Consider the following 14,638-nt stretch of genomic DNA (forward strand, 5'->3'; position numbering starts at 1 on the left):
TCTCGCTTTTCAGGCCAAGGGAGCCAGCATTTGTCCACAGACATGTGGCCAGCATGACTAAACCGCTTCTGGCGCAACAGGACATGGTAACGGAAACCAGAGCGCATGGAAACGCTATTTACCTTCCCGCTGCAGTGGCACCTATTTATCTACTTGCACTGGTTTGCTTTCGAACTTCTAGGTTGGGAGAAGCCGGGACAGAGCAACAGGAGCTCACCCCATCGTGTGGATTCGAACCGCCGACCTTCCGATCGGCAAGCCCAAGAGGCCCAATGGTTTAGACCACAGCACCCACCTGCTCTCTACTAAAGTCAAATTAGTGTAAATGTCTCGCTGTAGAATCACAGAATCATAGAATTGTAGAGTTGGAAGGGACCACAAGGGTCCCCTGCAATGCAGGAATCTTTTGTCCAGTGTGGGGCTTGAACATGCATCCCCACTTGTGCATACTGGAGTTGATTGGTTGGTGTAAAATAAATCAGGGAAATGTGCAGAGCTGAATGAAGCTCACTCAAAAGAGAGAGTCAGTGTGGTGTAGTGGTTAAGAGTGGTAGTCTCGTAATCTGGGGAACCGGGTTCGCGTCTCCGCTCCTTCACATGCAGCTGCTGGGTGACCTTGGGCCAGTCACACTTCTTTGAAGTCTCTCAGCCCCACTCACCTCACAGAGTTTTTGTTGTGGGGAAGGAAGGGAAAGGAGAATGTTAGCCGCTTTGAGACTCCTGAAGGGGAGTGAAAGGCGGGATATCAAATCCAAACTCTTCTTCTTCTTCAAAAGGGGAAACTGAGGGTTTCTTCATAAGCATGCTTACAAAGAAAACTGTGGTTGTCTCAAACAAGGTCCCTGATCTATTGCCCCAATATTTTAAAAACTAAAGAAAAACGCTGCATGTTATTGTTTGTAAAAGTTTAATGGAAAATGGTTGAATTTAAGGATTGCTGTCAAAGACCTTTCGTTAACATCCTACCTAAAAGTTTACAAGTTACAGAAACTATTTTTGTCCTTTAGCTTGTCCCTAGAAAACAACCAAACTTGTTATCAGATTGCAATTTAATCTTTTCCAAGAACCGCAGTGATTTATGCAGGCATGTAGTTCCTTCCAAACAAAAATAGACATGCTTCCAAGCACACAACAAAGATGTCAGAATGTTGGCTCTGCTCTAGAATCTTCTATGTACATAGGATTCGCTGTGTGACACAGAATAACATTAATCAAGAGTTCTCAAGAAAGCCACTGTCTAAGCCACAATGGTGATGCGGAAACACCAAAGGCTAAGCATTATACCAAGCTGGAAGAATGAATGTGCTGCATATTTAGTGGGCCAAGAAATAAAGCCTTTGAATGATGTACCTTAATGGTGGTGCACATTAATCGACAAAAGTGGCTGTATTTCAAGTGTAATTTCCATGGTACATTTTTGGACAAGGTAGATGGACTCTGAAATGGTTTAGATACAAATGTAGATGTTTCCAGCCCTTGATAGCTAGCTCAGTAGTCGAAACACTGCGCTACTCTGAAGTTGCAAAAGAAAATTAAATCTTGTGCCTTATCCCACGTCCCCCAAAATAGATAGGTCACTCAAGTATTTCCAACTTGATTTTCAGATGCTACTGAATTTTGAGACTTTGATAGCTGTTTGTTCCTTCTTCCAGGTTGCCCTTTCTTTCCCCCTCTTTCACATTTTCTATCGCTCCCTTCCTGTTGACCAGCCGGAAGTTCCCGTAGAAATCTGGGTAGAAATCTTACCCAGGACAGTTTTAAATACAGTGGTACCTCGGGTTAAGTACCGTATTTTTCGCTCTATAAGACGCACCAGACCACAAGACGCACCTAGTTTTTGGAGGAGGAAAACAAGAAAAAAAAATTCTGAATCTCAGAAGCCAGAACAGCAAGAGGGATCGCTGCGCAGTGAAAGCAGCAATCCCTCTTGCTGTTCTGGCTTCTGGGATAGCTGCGCAGCCTGCATTCGCTCCATAAGACGCACACACATTTCCCCTTACTTTTTAGGAGGGAAAAAGTGAGCAAAAAATACGGTACTTAATTCGTTCCGGAGGTCCGTACTTGACCTGAAACTGTTCTTAACCTGAAGCACCACTTTAGCTAATGGGGCCTCCTGCTTCTGCTGCGCCACTGGAGCACGATTTCTGTTCTCATCCTGAAGCAAAGTTCTTAACCTGAAGCACTATTTCTGGGTTAGCGGAGTCTGTAACCTGAAGCGTATGTAACCCTGAAGCGTATGTAACCTGAGGTACCACTGTATTTCCCATTATACAGTGGTGCCCCGCAAGACGAATGCCTCGCAAGACGAAAAAGCCGCTAGACGAAAGGGTTTTCCGTTTTGGAGGTGCTTCGCAAGACGAATTTCCCTATGGGCTTGCTTTGCAAGACGAAAATGTCTTGCGAGTTTTTCTGACTTTCCCCCCCTTTCCCCCCTTTTTCTAAGCCGCTTATCCTCTAAGCCGCTAAAAGCCGCTAAGCCGCTAATAGCGCTAATCCGCTAATGGGCTTGCTTCGCAAGACGAAAAAACCGCTAGACGAAGAGACTCGCGGAACGGATTCTTTTCGTCTTGCAAGGCACCACTGTACTCCCCCCAACACCCATCATGAAGATTTTAGCTTGGTTTGCATGCAGGACTTTACCCTTGTGTGCTCACCTTTCCACCATACCATAGTTTTCTGCTGCATCTGATTTGGCAAATTACGGCCTGGGCTTGCTTTCTGATTCAGAATTGCGGGCCACAGTTTTCCAGCCATGTTTCTTAGGCTTTTATTTGACTATTGCTCTTTATCCGCCTGGCTTTTTGTCCACATTCTTCCCGGTGTTTATTTAATACATATACCAAACATTTTAATTTCAAACCACACAGCCTCTGATGGGAATTTATTACTCAATAGCTGTGTGAATGTTTGCAGTAGGATGGACTGACATCAATTTCTCCTCCTGCGGCGACACTTCGCCACAGACCTTTGGAAAAAGGCTTATGAGGTCATCTAGCAAAAAACTTCTTTTGAGTTTTCCTAAATTGCTTGAATTGATGATTCCACAGTTTTCATTGAGAATCTCGTAACCTCCTTGCTAAAAGGAATAGTTCCTCTGGTTCCTCTCCTCCCATTGTTCCTTTTGAATATTTCCTTTTAAGGACTGCAGTTGTTCCGAAGTGGGCTTAAAACTAAAATTAAACAGCTCAGTGTGCAATGTGTTGTGGGTTGGGAAGCCTGAGCCCACCATGAGATTTAGGGATGTCTAGTAGACTCCAATGTGGACTGTATTTCAGCCTGGAAAGTGATGGTAGGAATGTTTTTCCTCCATAGCATTAATTGGCTGTTTTAAGGTGTAGATATAACATACTTTGGGACTGGCTTCAAGAAGTTGGAGCTGTTGGCCTGGAAGTTTGGATCATTGGCATTTTCCTTTGCTACACTGCCAGTGAGCAGCAGTTTGTGGAGGACCCAAAGGGCCTGGGAAAGGTGCCATTGGGACTCAGCTTTGAGTCAAGAGCTTTCTGGCCACTCCTCAAACTTAATGGGCTCAAATGAAGTTCAAATGTTCCCTTTTTGTTCCAGACAGGGTGGAGGGTATTCCTGTCTCTCTTTTTTATTCCAACTCAGAAAGGAATATATATATATATATATATATATATATATATATATGGAAGAAGCAGCGTATTGCAGGCTTTTTCATCTCTGCCTTAAGTTTTTATTTGTTCCACACTCATTATTTCACCATGAATACAGTTATTGGTTCTTATGTAATGATCTCGGTGTATTTGCTGGAAAGATGGAGAGAGAGAGAAAACGCAGGGTAGCACTTAAATATGGACTGTGCCATTGAAGGTTGGAGGGTATTCAAAATGGCTGATAATTGTGATATCTTTATTTCTCATAGGTATGCTGTGCAGTGTTGGGGACGCAGGTGGCGCTGTGGGTTAAAGCCTCAGCGCCTAGGGCTTGCCGATCGAAAGGTCGGCGGTTCGAATCCCTGCGGCGGGGTGCGCTCCCGCTGCTCGATCCCAGCGCCTGCCAACCTAGCAGTTCGAAAGCACCTCCGGGTGCAAGTAGATAAATAGGGACCGCTTACCAGCGGGAAGGTAAACGGCGTTTCCGTGTGCGGCTCTGGCTCGCCAGAGCAGCGATGTCACGCTGGCCACGTGACCCGGAAGTGTCTCAGGACAGCGCTGGTCCCTGGCCCTTAAGTGAGATGGGCGCACAACCCCAGAGTCTGTCAAGACTGGCCCGTACGGGCAGGGGTACCTTTACCTTTACCTTTTATGCTGTGCAGTATGTGTAAAAAAAAAACACACAGACACACACATGTTCCCGTTTACAATGTAGTTGGTGTCTGAAGATTCATAATATGCCCCCAGTCAGCTAGTAACACCTTCATTTTGGAGCAGGGGTGCCGACTGGGGCCCCAGATTATGGGTGCCCCTTAGGTCCTCCAGGGCCCCCTAGAGATGGTGCCTATGCTTTGGAGCCAAATAAATCCTAAGCAGGGGAACTTGTGCTTGTTGGCTATCCTGGTACCTTCACCCTGGGACCTTTCTGCGTCTACCAGTTCCATGATATTGTCGCTTTTGCAGTTAGCGGAAGAAGCCTCTAATTGCTTCCAAATGCTTTCAGCTTGAGCTCTGCTGAAATCCTTGGGTTGTCTCATTTCAAGAAGTGCACAGCTGGCTGTTTTCGACAAGTCATTTCATTATGGCTGAACCAGTCCCTAGTAATTTTGTTTTATGGTCGGTCTCCTCGCCTCCCTCCCGCCCTTATTATCTTGGATCATAAGGAAAACATTCCCCAAGCCAGACGCAAGGGCAATAATGTCTCTTGCATTTCTTCTACATTTTTATGGCTATTGTAATTACCGTTGTAATGGATCTTGGGTCTGCAGAATCAACAATGTGTGTGCGTGTGTTTTAAATCATCATTTCTTCCATATAGATTTCAGGAAGATCCTGCAGATCCTGTATCTGGGGTATTTCTTACCCCCTAGTTATTCTCTAGAAAGTCCCTGAGCCACAGGCTGTTGTCTGATAGACTTGGCATTGATTTCCCCCCTCCCCCTGCAAGGAAATAATGTTGGTCTGCTAAATAGTAGCTTATTTATTAGAAGTGTAAAGATACGATATTTTCCTGAACTCTGGCTTTTTACGGGAAGTAGCGAGAGAGTCACAGAAACATGAGCTTGCACTGGTTGCCTTCCTTCCCTCTTGACAAACCATCTCTGGATGCAAGTGTATTTTTAAGCTCTGCAGGTTCAAACTTTTAAATGCACAATGCATGTCATTACTTGGATTCCTGCCTTGCCAACACTCCATCCACCCCCTTTGAAGCAGTATTGTCCGAAGAACTTGGGAGATCTCCGTGGCTGCCCCAGGCTTCCTGTTTGATTCTGGGCAAGCTGAAGCCTTTCTGTAACCGCTTACGTTCCGTCCCTCGGCCTCTGGCATTATTTATGTAGCGTCTTAAGCACTCTGCAGCTAGTCTTTCTCTCCCCCTGGAGCTTATATATCCAATCCCCGGCAACAATGGGGCATTCTTTTCTTTTGCACAGTTCTTGATAAAACTGTGTGTGACCTGTGACATGTTTCTTTCACAAGGGCCCGTTTGATTGCGTGCATTGTGCCCATGGCTTGGCTTCTGAACCGATTCCCATGGTTACGATGACCATGAAAACATGTCATTGTGGCGGGTGTCATACTGTTTTGGCCAGAGATTGGAATGAGCTCGATCCGAACTGCGTACTCGGCTTGCAGGATGATGAGTGTGTTGCCCAGTCTTTGTGGGAATCTGTGGGAATCCTTCCAATGGCTGTCTTGCAGACACACACACACACACACACACACACAGCAAATGGCTTCACTTCCTGCAGCTCACAACTAGTTGGTCTCTGTCAGTAAGGATTACAATGCGGTGGAAGCCCTAAAAACTGCTATGGGTAGTGTTGTTGTTGAATTGAATTGAATTTTATTATTTCGGTCACAGACTGGTTCCAGCCCCCCCCCATACAATATCAAGGAAGTCATAAAACACGATAGGGATACATTTGGTTGTTGAATTTATTCAACCTATTCTTAAACCAGTTGCCTATATGAATATTGTACTGCAAGTAGAATACTACTAGATCTTGTTGGAATATGCAACAACAGTTATAATTGTAGATTTATATATTTGTGCCCCATTATATTCTGTGAGCTAAGAGTAGCTTAGCCATTTTCATCAAAATTACCCCTGTCCCCCAAAGGATTCCTAATGCAAGACATGTGTATTTAGAGAATAAAGCTTTCGAGCAAATCAAAAGTCCTGGCTTTCTCTCATTCACTTTTTTTTTGTCTGGAAAAAGAATTCTGTTGGTTGACAGCCCTGGTTTCAACTTGTCTGTGTGTGTGTATGTGTATGTGTGTGTGTGTGTGTGTGTGTGTGTGTATATATATATATATATATATATATATATATATATATATATATATATATATATATATATATATATATATATATATATATATAATATATATATATATAACCTCTTGCCCCCTGTTATATTCCCTTACAGCACTGCTTGAAAAGGCAGGTTAAAACCCACCCCCCACCAAAATCTCTCTTTGGACTTGAGGGTTGGGAGGTACTTATTTCTCATGCGTCGCATAAGAATAGTTTTGCATGCTTTGTTAAAAGAAAAAAAGTGTAGGTTTTAAGATGACTTCTGTAAACCTTTCTAGTGTCGTTCCACTTCTGAGAGAGTCCATTGGAATTTTGATGCAGCGAACTCCACCGTCCCTGGAAAGCAGTCTGCCTCAATGCTATCAAAGAGTAAGTTGAAATATTTCCATAAGTTTAAAACATGCTCCTGGATAATGGAATCGCAGAAGCCGGACATCTGAAGGACACTTGTCCTCCAGCAAATCCTGTACACGTCTTCTTCCTGAATGATCAAAAGCGTAATATGATGAAACAAATCTAATTACCTGATAGAACAAATTTCTGATTTTGTACAGTTTCTGTACTGCATTGGGCTGATACTAGCTGATATTTGATGCTCTTGATGCTCATAATTTAAGACTGAACAGTGAAGGTGCATGCTTGACATCCTACAAGCATAGCGTCTAGCATTTTCCTTGAGTCACTGGGTGCTTCATGATGGAAACTGCTCTTTGTACCTTCCCCACATGTTTAAAAAAGCCTGTAACATACTCTGGGGTGGAGAGGGGCAGAGAATGCAATGTTCTGCATTGTAGCTGTATACTTCTTGGATATCACTCTGTGTAAAATATAATAGTTCCAAGAAGGTATTAGAACACAGCATCATAGGCCTATATAGTCTGTTTTAGAAATATTTTTATTTGCCTCTTTGAACATCTGATGACCTTCTGCACACTTAAATCATCAGAAGAAAGCTTGCCTGTGTAATTAATTCACATGTTCTCTGGTTTCAAGCTGGAAGCAGTGAGGTCCTTTGTTTAATTCAAGGGATTATGTGTATTAGCCAAAACAGTCCTGATAAAATCAAGCATATTATTTGAAACACAATGTATTGCAAGCGTACATTCAATATGAAGGTCATACTGAATTGGGCGAACAGTAATGTTTCTAATGGCACAAAGGACCATTCGTCCTCCGTGGATTGAAAGCCAGTTTATGGGAAGAAAGTTGAAGAATTGGCTCTCTTCCCAGAGGAACCTAGGTTTGGGATTGCTTTATTAGTCTTCAAGGTAAAAAAGAGAAATGGCTTGAATTTGGCCTTCTTATTATAGGATGCCATACAGTCTGATGCCAGTGCTATAAATAAAAGTAATAAATGTGGTGTACTGGGTAGAATGTCGGACTAAGACCACAGTTCTAGGGATAGGTAGAGGTAAAGGGACCCCTGACCATTAGGTCCAGTCGTGGCTGACTCTGGGGTTGAGGCGCTCATCTCACTTTATTGGCTGAGGGAGCCGGCGTACAGCTTCCAGGTCATGTGGCCAGCATGACTAAGCCGCTTCTGGTGAACCAGAGCAGTGCACGGAAACGCCGTTTACCTTCCCACTGGAGCGGTACCTATTTATCTACTTGCACTGGCATGCTTTCGAACTGCTATGTTGGCAGGAGCAGGGATCGAGCAACGGGAGCTCACCCCGTCACAGGGATTTGAACCGCCGACCTTCTGATCGGCAAGTCCTAGGCTCTGTGGTTTAACCCACACCATGGTTCAAATCCCCCCTGACCATGAAGCTCATTGGGTGACTGTGGGGCTGTTACTTCCTCTCAGCCTAACCTACCTCCCAGGGTTGTTGTGGGTATGAAATGAAAAGTGGGAGAGCCATGTGTATCACCTGGCACTTCTTGGTAGAAAAAGGTGGGCTATAAATGCAGTTAGACAACCATGGTTCAGTTGGTTAGTGCTGATAATGCCAAAGTTGCAGATTCCATCCCCATATGGGACAACTGCATATTCCTGCATGGGCGGGGGGGGGGGGCGCGGGGGGGGGGGGGACAGGACTAGAGGATCTTCAAGGTCTCTTCCAACTCTACAATTCTATGAGTCTATAAGTACATTGGTTGCATCTCAGTTTAAACAAAAGAAATATGCACGCATTGTTCATTCATGGGGCTCTTTTGTATATCGCTAAATTTCTCTTGTTTTCCTTTTTAAAAATTGATTTCTAAATGCTTCTTATGTATTTTAGGTTCAGCAGTTGCAAGGAGTTTACAGTTTACACGACCCTCATTTCTGGACCCTTTGTACTGATGTTTACATAGGGACTTTGAAACTGTTTGTAGCTCCAGATGCTGACGCAAAGTGGATTCTAAGCCAGACTCACAACATTTTTACTCAGGTATGTTTGATGTGTGTCATGTAAATGTAGGAACAGCGCTGTTCCTTTCAGCCGGGGTAATGCTGTTTTTCTGGAAAGGAAGAGAAAAGAGTAACAGGACAAGGTGATTACGTTTTGTGTTCTGTTGCGGTCAGTCTAAGATTGGTCCTTTTCAATATGTGATTGCTATGAATGCTGTTTCACGTTCGTTTTTTGCTCTGATAATTCTAGTGTGCATATGTATAATGTATGTATGAATAACTAGGCTAGCCTACATTTTTTTAAATGTCAGAAGGAACAGGAACTGGCCTGCTGGCTAGATCCTTAGCTCTGCAGGTCACTGGCAGTCTAAAGGGGTAAGGGCCAAAGAAGCACAATGTGTGTGTGTGTGTAAAATAGATTTTCACATTTATTTTAAAAAATTTATTTATGATTTTCAAATTTATACATTTCAATATTTTTACAATCATTTGAACATTTCAAAACTTGACTTCCTTCCCCCTCTTTCTGCAGTTCTGTAATTTTTTTAAAAAATCTTTTTTGCATATTCCAAAGTAACGTAATCATTTATTTATCTAATTTAAATGTATACTCTTATAAAGATTATTACAATAATCCTGCCAATGTTCTTATCTGTTAACAGTTTGTTTGTAAATATTCAATCAACCATTTCCATTCTTTTATAAAAAGTTTGTTATCTTGATTTCTTACTTTTCCAAGAGATTTTCACACAATTTGATCTGAACTACCCAGCTAGCTATTTGATATTCCGTTTAAATTTCCTAAACAAAGGAATTTGTGCAGGGTGTATTTTGCATTAATTTCTGGTGGGCTTCTCTAAACGTGCCACGCGTCAAATGCTTTTGCTAGCCAATTTCACAACCATAGCCAGTGTGGCATAGTGGTTAGAACACTGGACTGGGACCTGGGAAAATGGGGTTCAAAACCCCATTCAGCCATGAAGCTCACTGGTAGACCTTGGGCCAGTCACGTCCTCGCAGTCTAAACTACTTTCCTGGGCTTTTGTGAAGATAAATGAGGAAGAGAATGATATCTGTCACCTTGAGCTCCTGGGAGGAGAGGGATCAAAATGTAATAAATGCACGAGAGAATCCATTCCCATTTAATGTTTGGTAGGTTTTGACATGGGTCACACAATCCCCTAGAATTTGTATTCCAATGTGTTTCTTTTCTTCCATCTTCGCAGGCTGGAGTGAGGCAGCTCTATGTACAGATTGACTTTGCCGCTATGTAGCAAATATCTCGACCGTCTCGTTGGACCAAAGCTTTCTAGTACTGTCATGGTTTAAAAGACACTGTACTTCCTTTGGAACAGAGACCCGCTCCCGTCTTCTCTACGGTTGTCCAAAACTCAACAGACTCTGCTGCCTTGTGGGCTAGATAAAGAGAAAAAAACCGAAAAACTGCGTGGCCCTGGCCCTAACCCTGGACTACTTGGGGTTGACTTTCACGAGCTCCAAACCTTTGTGGATTTACTGGCCAAGTTTGTCCCTGCAGCAAACTTAATGATAATGTGGTATTGCAATCATTGGTTTTGCTTTTTGTGAAGCTGCTGGAAGTTATTGCTTATTCCCAGAAAGCCAGTGTTAACTACAGGGAGGGTGGGTAGAAAATAAATTTTTATTTTTTTCTTAAAATGTCACAGTGGTTGACATTCTACAACGTGTAAGACTGTTTGTACTTTGCAAACTTAACGAACCAAACCATATTGGGTTTTCAGAGTGCCTTTTCCGTCAAAGTATCTGCCAGCACAGATATTGAACATCGGGGATTTTTATTAATTTTTATGGCTACTACTTATACCCAATAGGACTCTTGCTTGTGATTGGTGTGATTTATGTGTAATTGCATAATGGTAGATATTAGACTCTCTCTCTCTGTTACATTTTTAAACTTCCAAGGAGATGATTCTTCAGTTTTACAATACAAAGATAAAATGATTACGCAGAGTTTGTTTACAAAACGTTTGACCACCAGGACGTAAATCTAGGCTGATAAGCACCTTCGTATTCTTAACGGTAGTTAGAAAATAACGAAGCACTCAAAACAAAGGATGCATTGCCTCTTTGGTTGACTGGTGCTGGAGGCTTTGACTGGCAGATTTATTTTAACTGCAGAATGAAGGTTTGTATATGATAGTCAACAGATGATCTGAACTTTTGCTTCACAGTCCATGTTCAGAATTAATTCACAAGCTCTTCAGCCAGAAAACCACTAGTTCAACTAGTATATGCAATAAAGCCCATGCATTATGTATACATTATCACGGAATATAATTTGGTTTGTTGAATCTGATTGCATATTTTGAAAGGGTTTTTTTGCATTAGATTTGAAAATGAGCCATAGGTTCTTCAGCACTTAATACCTTAAGAAGGAGAGTCTTCTGAGTGAACTGTGTGGTTCAGCTAAATATTGCTTCACAGCCATCATTTTTCATTTTCTGTCTTAACTAAGTTTCTTTTTAAACTTCACCTTGGGCAATACATTTCCTGGGTTTATCTTGCAATGCTAGTGTAATGTATAAAGGCTTGCTAGGCAACTGTCAGAGCGCTTCATGACGGAATAACAAAGATCTCACAAACGCATCTCTCGTTTCCAACGTTGAAGCTGAAGTTGGTTGGAATTGGAATGTATGGTAGTAAGCAAGTCCCTTTTTACTAATCAACAAAGATGATCGCACATATGTTCAAATGAATGAAAATCACCTGATTCCGTCCCCCTCAAAAGGCCATTTGCTTGAACAGTTGAGTGTCAAGACAAGTTTGCTTAGAAAAACAAAAGTCGCTGCTAACCAATGGTTAGATACCCGCCCCCCGCCCCGTTGGTTTAGGTTTAGCTGGAGGGAGATTTATTCATGGCTTTTAATGAAGTTAGGCATCAGAAATGCCTAAAACAGAATTGTATTGGTACATTAGTTTCTATTTAAAAAGACTGTAACATGGAACTTCTGGTTTTTATGGGAATAATCTCCTTTTAAAATGTATCTCTTAACTCGGCGTGTGTTCCATTACTTGCCAATTTTATTTTTATTTTGCTTGCTATTCATTTAGAAATGCAAGTATCCAACACAGTCTCTAATTCAAGGTCTGAATCTGGTCTGAACATTACTTCTTCAGTAATATCCATTCCTTTCCACAAGACACATCAGGGCTGCTTCACACATGAAGATTCCCATATAATGTGAGAAGTGCACTGTGAGAAACCTACCCCGTGGGTGCATACACTGTAGAAAATGCACGTGCCCTTTTTCCACACGCTATAGCAAATTCCAATTTTTTCCCTTTCAGAGATACGGTGTACCTCTGTAGATTAATGTGAAGTGCCATTGGCTCTGAACCCATTTCAGTAAAATGGCTTTTAAAAAAGGTAAGGAAGAACCCCCATTTTCCCCCGTGCGTATTGTCCATATTTCAGAACTTTGCTTGTGTCTTCTGTTGAGCACACACTAAATCATTGGTTGTGGCTGAACCTGAGAGCCTAGAAATTGCTTAACCTTTGAGTTGGTGTTAATTTGCTTCAGGCCTTTCCCCATGGAAGTAGTCCTCTTTGTTCTAACTTCTCTCACCCAAATGACAAATACTTAGCCTTGTTAAATTTGCTTTTTATCTAACTTTGGCAGCAGAGGTTAAATTAATGCACAGCTTTTACACAACTGCCAAAATGAGATTCTAGTGCAATAGGGGTGCTTACCCAATAAACAAATGTCCATGTTTCTCTCTAACGATAATGTAAGGTCTTCAGTTTAGGGGAGGAGGTTTATATTAGTGGGAGCTTGTTGTCAACCAACCCCTTAAGTTGTATGAAGTGAAGAAAAAGTGTCCTTTATACTTTTAGGCTTAGATGTTGGCACACTACACAGTCATAGGATTGGTCTAATTTTTGAGTTATGTGTTGTACAACATTAAACCACTGCATAGGTCAGATGTTGGTACAGATGGTAGCCAGCTGCCTAGGTGGTATTCTTACTCCTGAAGCTTTTACAGGATAAAGGCCGCTTCTAAAAAGGAAAGCTTCCAACTACATTAAGATACAGGCAGTCCTGATTAGTAAATGAAATATTGCGTGGTCTAGGGCTTTAGAATAGTGCAAAGGGTTAAAAACCGAAGAATGGATGCTAACTGCATTTGACCAGGTGAATGATACTGGAATAGATGTGAGGAAATGGAGATTGGAAGTTGGTTATGCCAGTGCAAATAAAAGGAGCATTTTTGAGGGGGAGGGGAAATGCAGCACGATTTCATTCAAATATGGCAGTTCAGCTCAAGTTCTTAAACTTGGCTAACCTGGTTCCATTTTCTACATTGCTGTCGCATTGATTCTTGCTGCCGAAAGTATTTTTTTGTATTCCTGCAACATTTTTTTTGTGTGTGCCCTTTCTAAATGCTGTTTCCTACCCTGACCTGATCTTCAGTCTTCTGATAATTGCTTTATACCCTCCAAGAATTGTGGCTCATTGACTGATTCAATGCTGCCACCAAGCCTCGTGGAAATGCACAGGCCCACACCAAGCGTTTGGTTGGAACTGAAAATGCCACTGTGGATATGGACTATTTTATTTATTTTCACCGTCCCATTACCTGAACAGTTCTAATTTTGGCCTGGGATCACTTTTCTGTGGCAAGTGTTTAACAGAAGCAGTGCTCACGTTCACGTCCCAGAGGTATACCATAAAAGAATTGATGGGCATAGCGATCTTATTGCCAAAATTGTAACACTTAGATCTGATAGAATGGGAAAACAGTGCTGAAACCCCATTTCCTAACTTGCACATCAAGTGGGGCTCTTGTGTCAGTCAGCCTGTTGTATTTCTCAATGCATGATGTACCGGTGCAATTGAAGGACTTCACTGTTTCAGTAATTCAAAGAGGTGACTGCAGATAATTGACGACTGTGTATACTGTAATTGGTCTGGGAATGCTAAAGCGAGTAGCCAGTCTGACTTGCCGTAAGTGCAATACTGGACATTCTAATGCATATTTTTTCTACTTGAATACCATCTCTGGAATATTTAAACAGCTAATATGTTTGAGACAATATTTGGGATCAATTTTCCTATCAATAAACTTTTCCTTTTGCAAATGTTTTTCAAATGTTGTGTGTTTTGTTCCGTGTGTATGTGTGTGTGTGTGCAATTTGCACATTCCTGGCTGCCCTCAAGCAAACCATCTCCTGGACAAATGTAATGTGAGAACCAGAAGTTGGGAGTCAAATCTTGTGACGTCCGAAGCTCTCACTTGTGGAAGGAGAGGCAATCCCTTACCCTTTAAACCTGTTCTGGAGACTTGGGAGGCCCTTCAGAACAGTGTGGAAGGTTGCCTGAGTGTCTGTAGAGAGGATTAATGAAAATAGTTTTATCTCTCCCCCCTCCCTTTCAATGACAAGAGAAATCTCTGCTGCAATGGAAGAATGAAGGCCAATGGAAGATTTGCAGAAGAGGAACACTGGATCCAAGCTTAGTCTATCTCAGCTGTGGCGAGGTCAAAATCTAAACCACCATGGAATCCGTAGAATGCACTGCTATGGTCAAAAGAATTGCTACATTATATGGATAGCATTGGATGCAAGCCATTGTTAATGTGTTACATATGTAAGCTGATAAAACGAACAATGCGTTTCATTTCTCAAAGCTTCAGCATCGTTCAGTTCCAAGGCTACTGAGGGTTTTAGCGCCTAAGTAAAAAATTGGTGCTTTGATCAGAATGACCATTAAAATGTATAGAGAGCACACGTTTTGTGAGAGAAGCCATAGCACAGACGGGCCTGGATTTTTCAGTGGAAGACTGACTCTGTATCTAGAACAACCAACACTATTTATACTGATGTGCAGA

The 14,638-nt window shown here is 42.1% G+C and overlaps 1 protein-coding gene across 1 annotated transcript in view; it reads left to right on the plus strand.

Annotated features, from left to right (window-relative positions):
• Nucleotides 1-13,884, plus strand: part of SLC30A7 (solute carrier family 30 member 7) — a 33,587-nt gene extending 19,703 nt beyond the window's left edge. Inside the window, exons 9-11 of the mRNA XM_079981639.1 lie at nucleotides 6,714-6,804; nucleotides 8,661-8,810; nucleotides 9,997-13,884. Coding sequence (XP_079837765.1) covers nucleotides 6,714-6,804; nucleotides 8,661-8,810; nucleotides 9,997-10,044 — 289 coding nt within the window. The 3' untranslated portion in view covers nucleotides 10,045-13,884. The remainder of the gene's footprint in view (nucleotides 1-6,713; nucleotides 6,805-8,660; nucleotides 8,811-9,996) is intronic.
• Nucleotides 13,885-14,638: the final 754 nt, after the last annotated feature.

This window comes from Podarcis cretensis (genome assembly GCF_951804945.1).
Source record: "Podarcis cretensis genome assembly, chromosome: 6".
Lineage (NCBI taxonomy): Eukaryota > Metazoa > Chordata > Lepidosauria > Squamata > Lacertidae > Podarcis > Podarcis cretensis.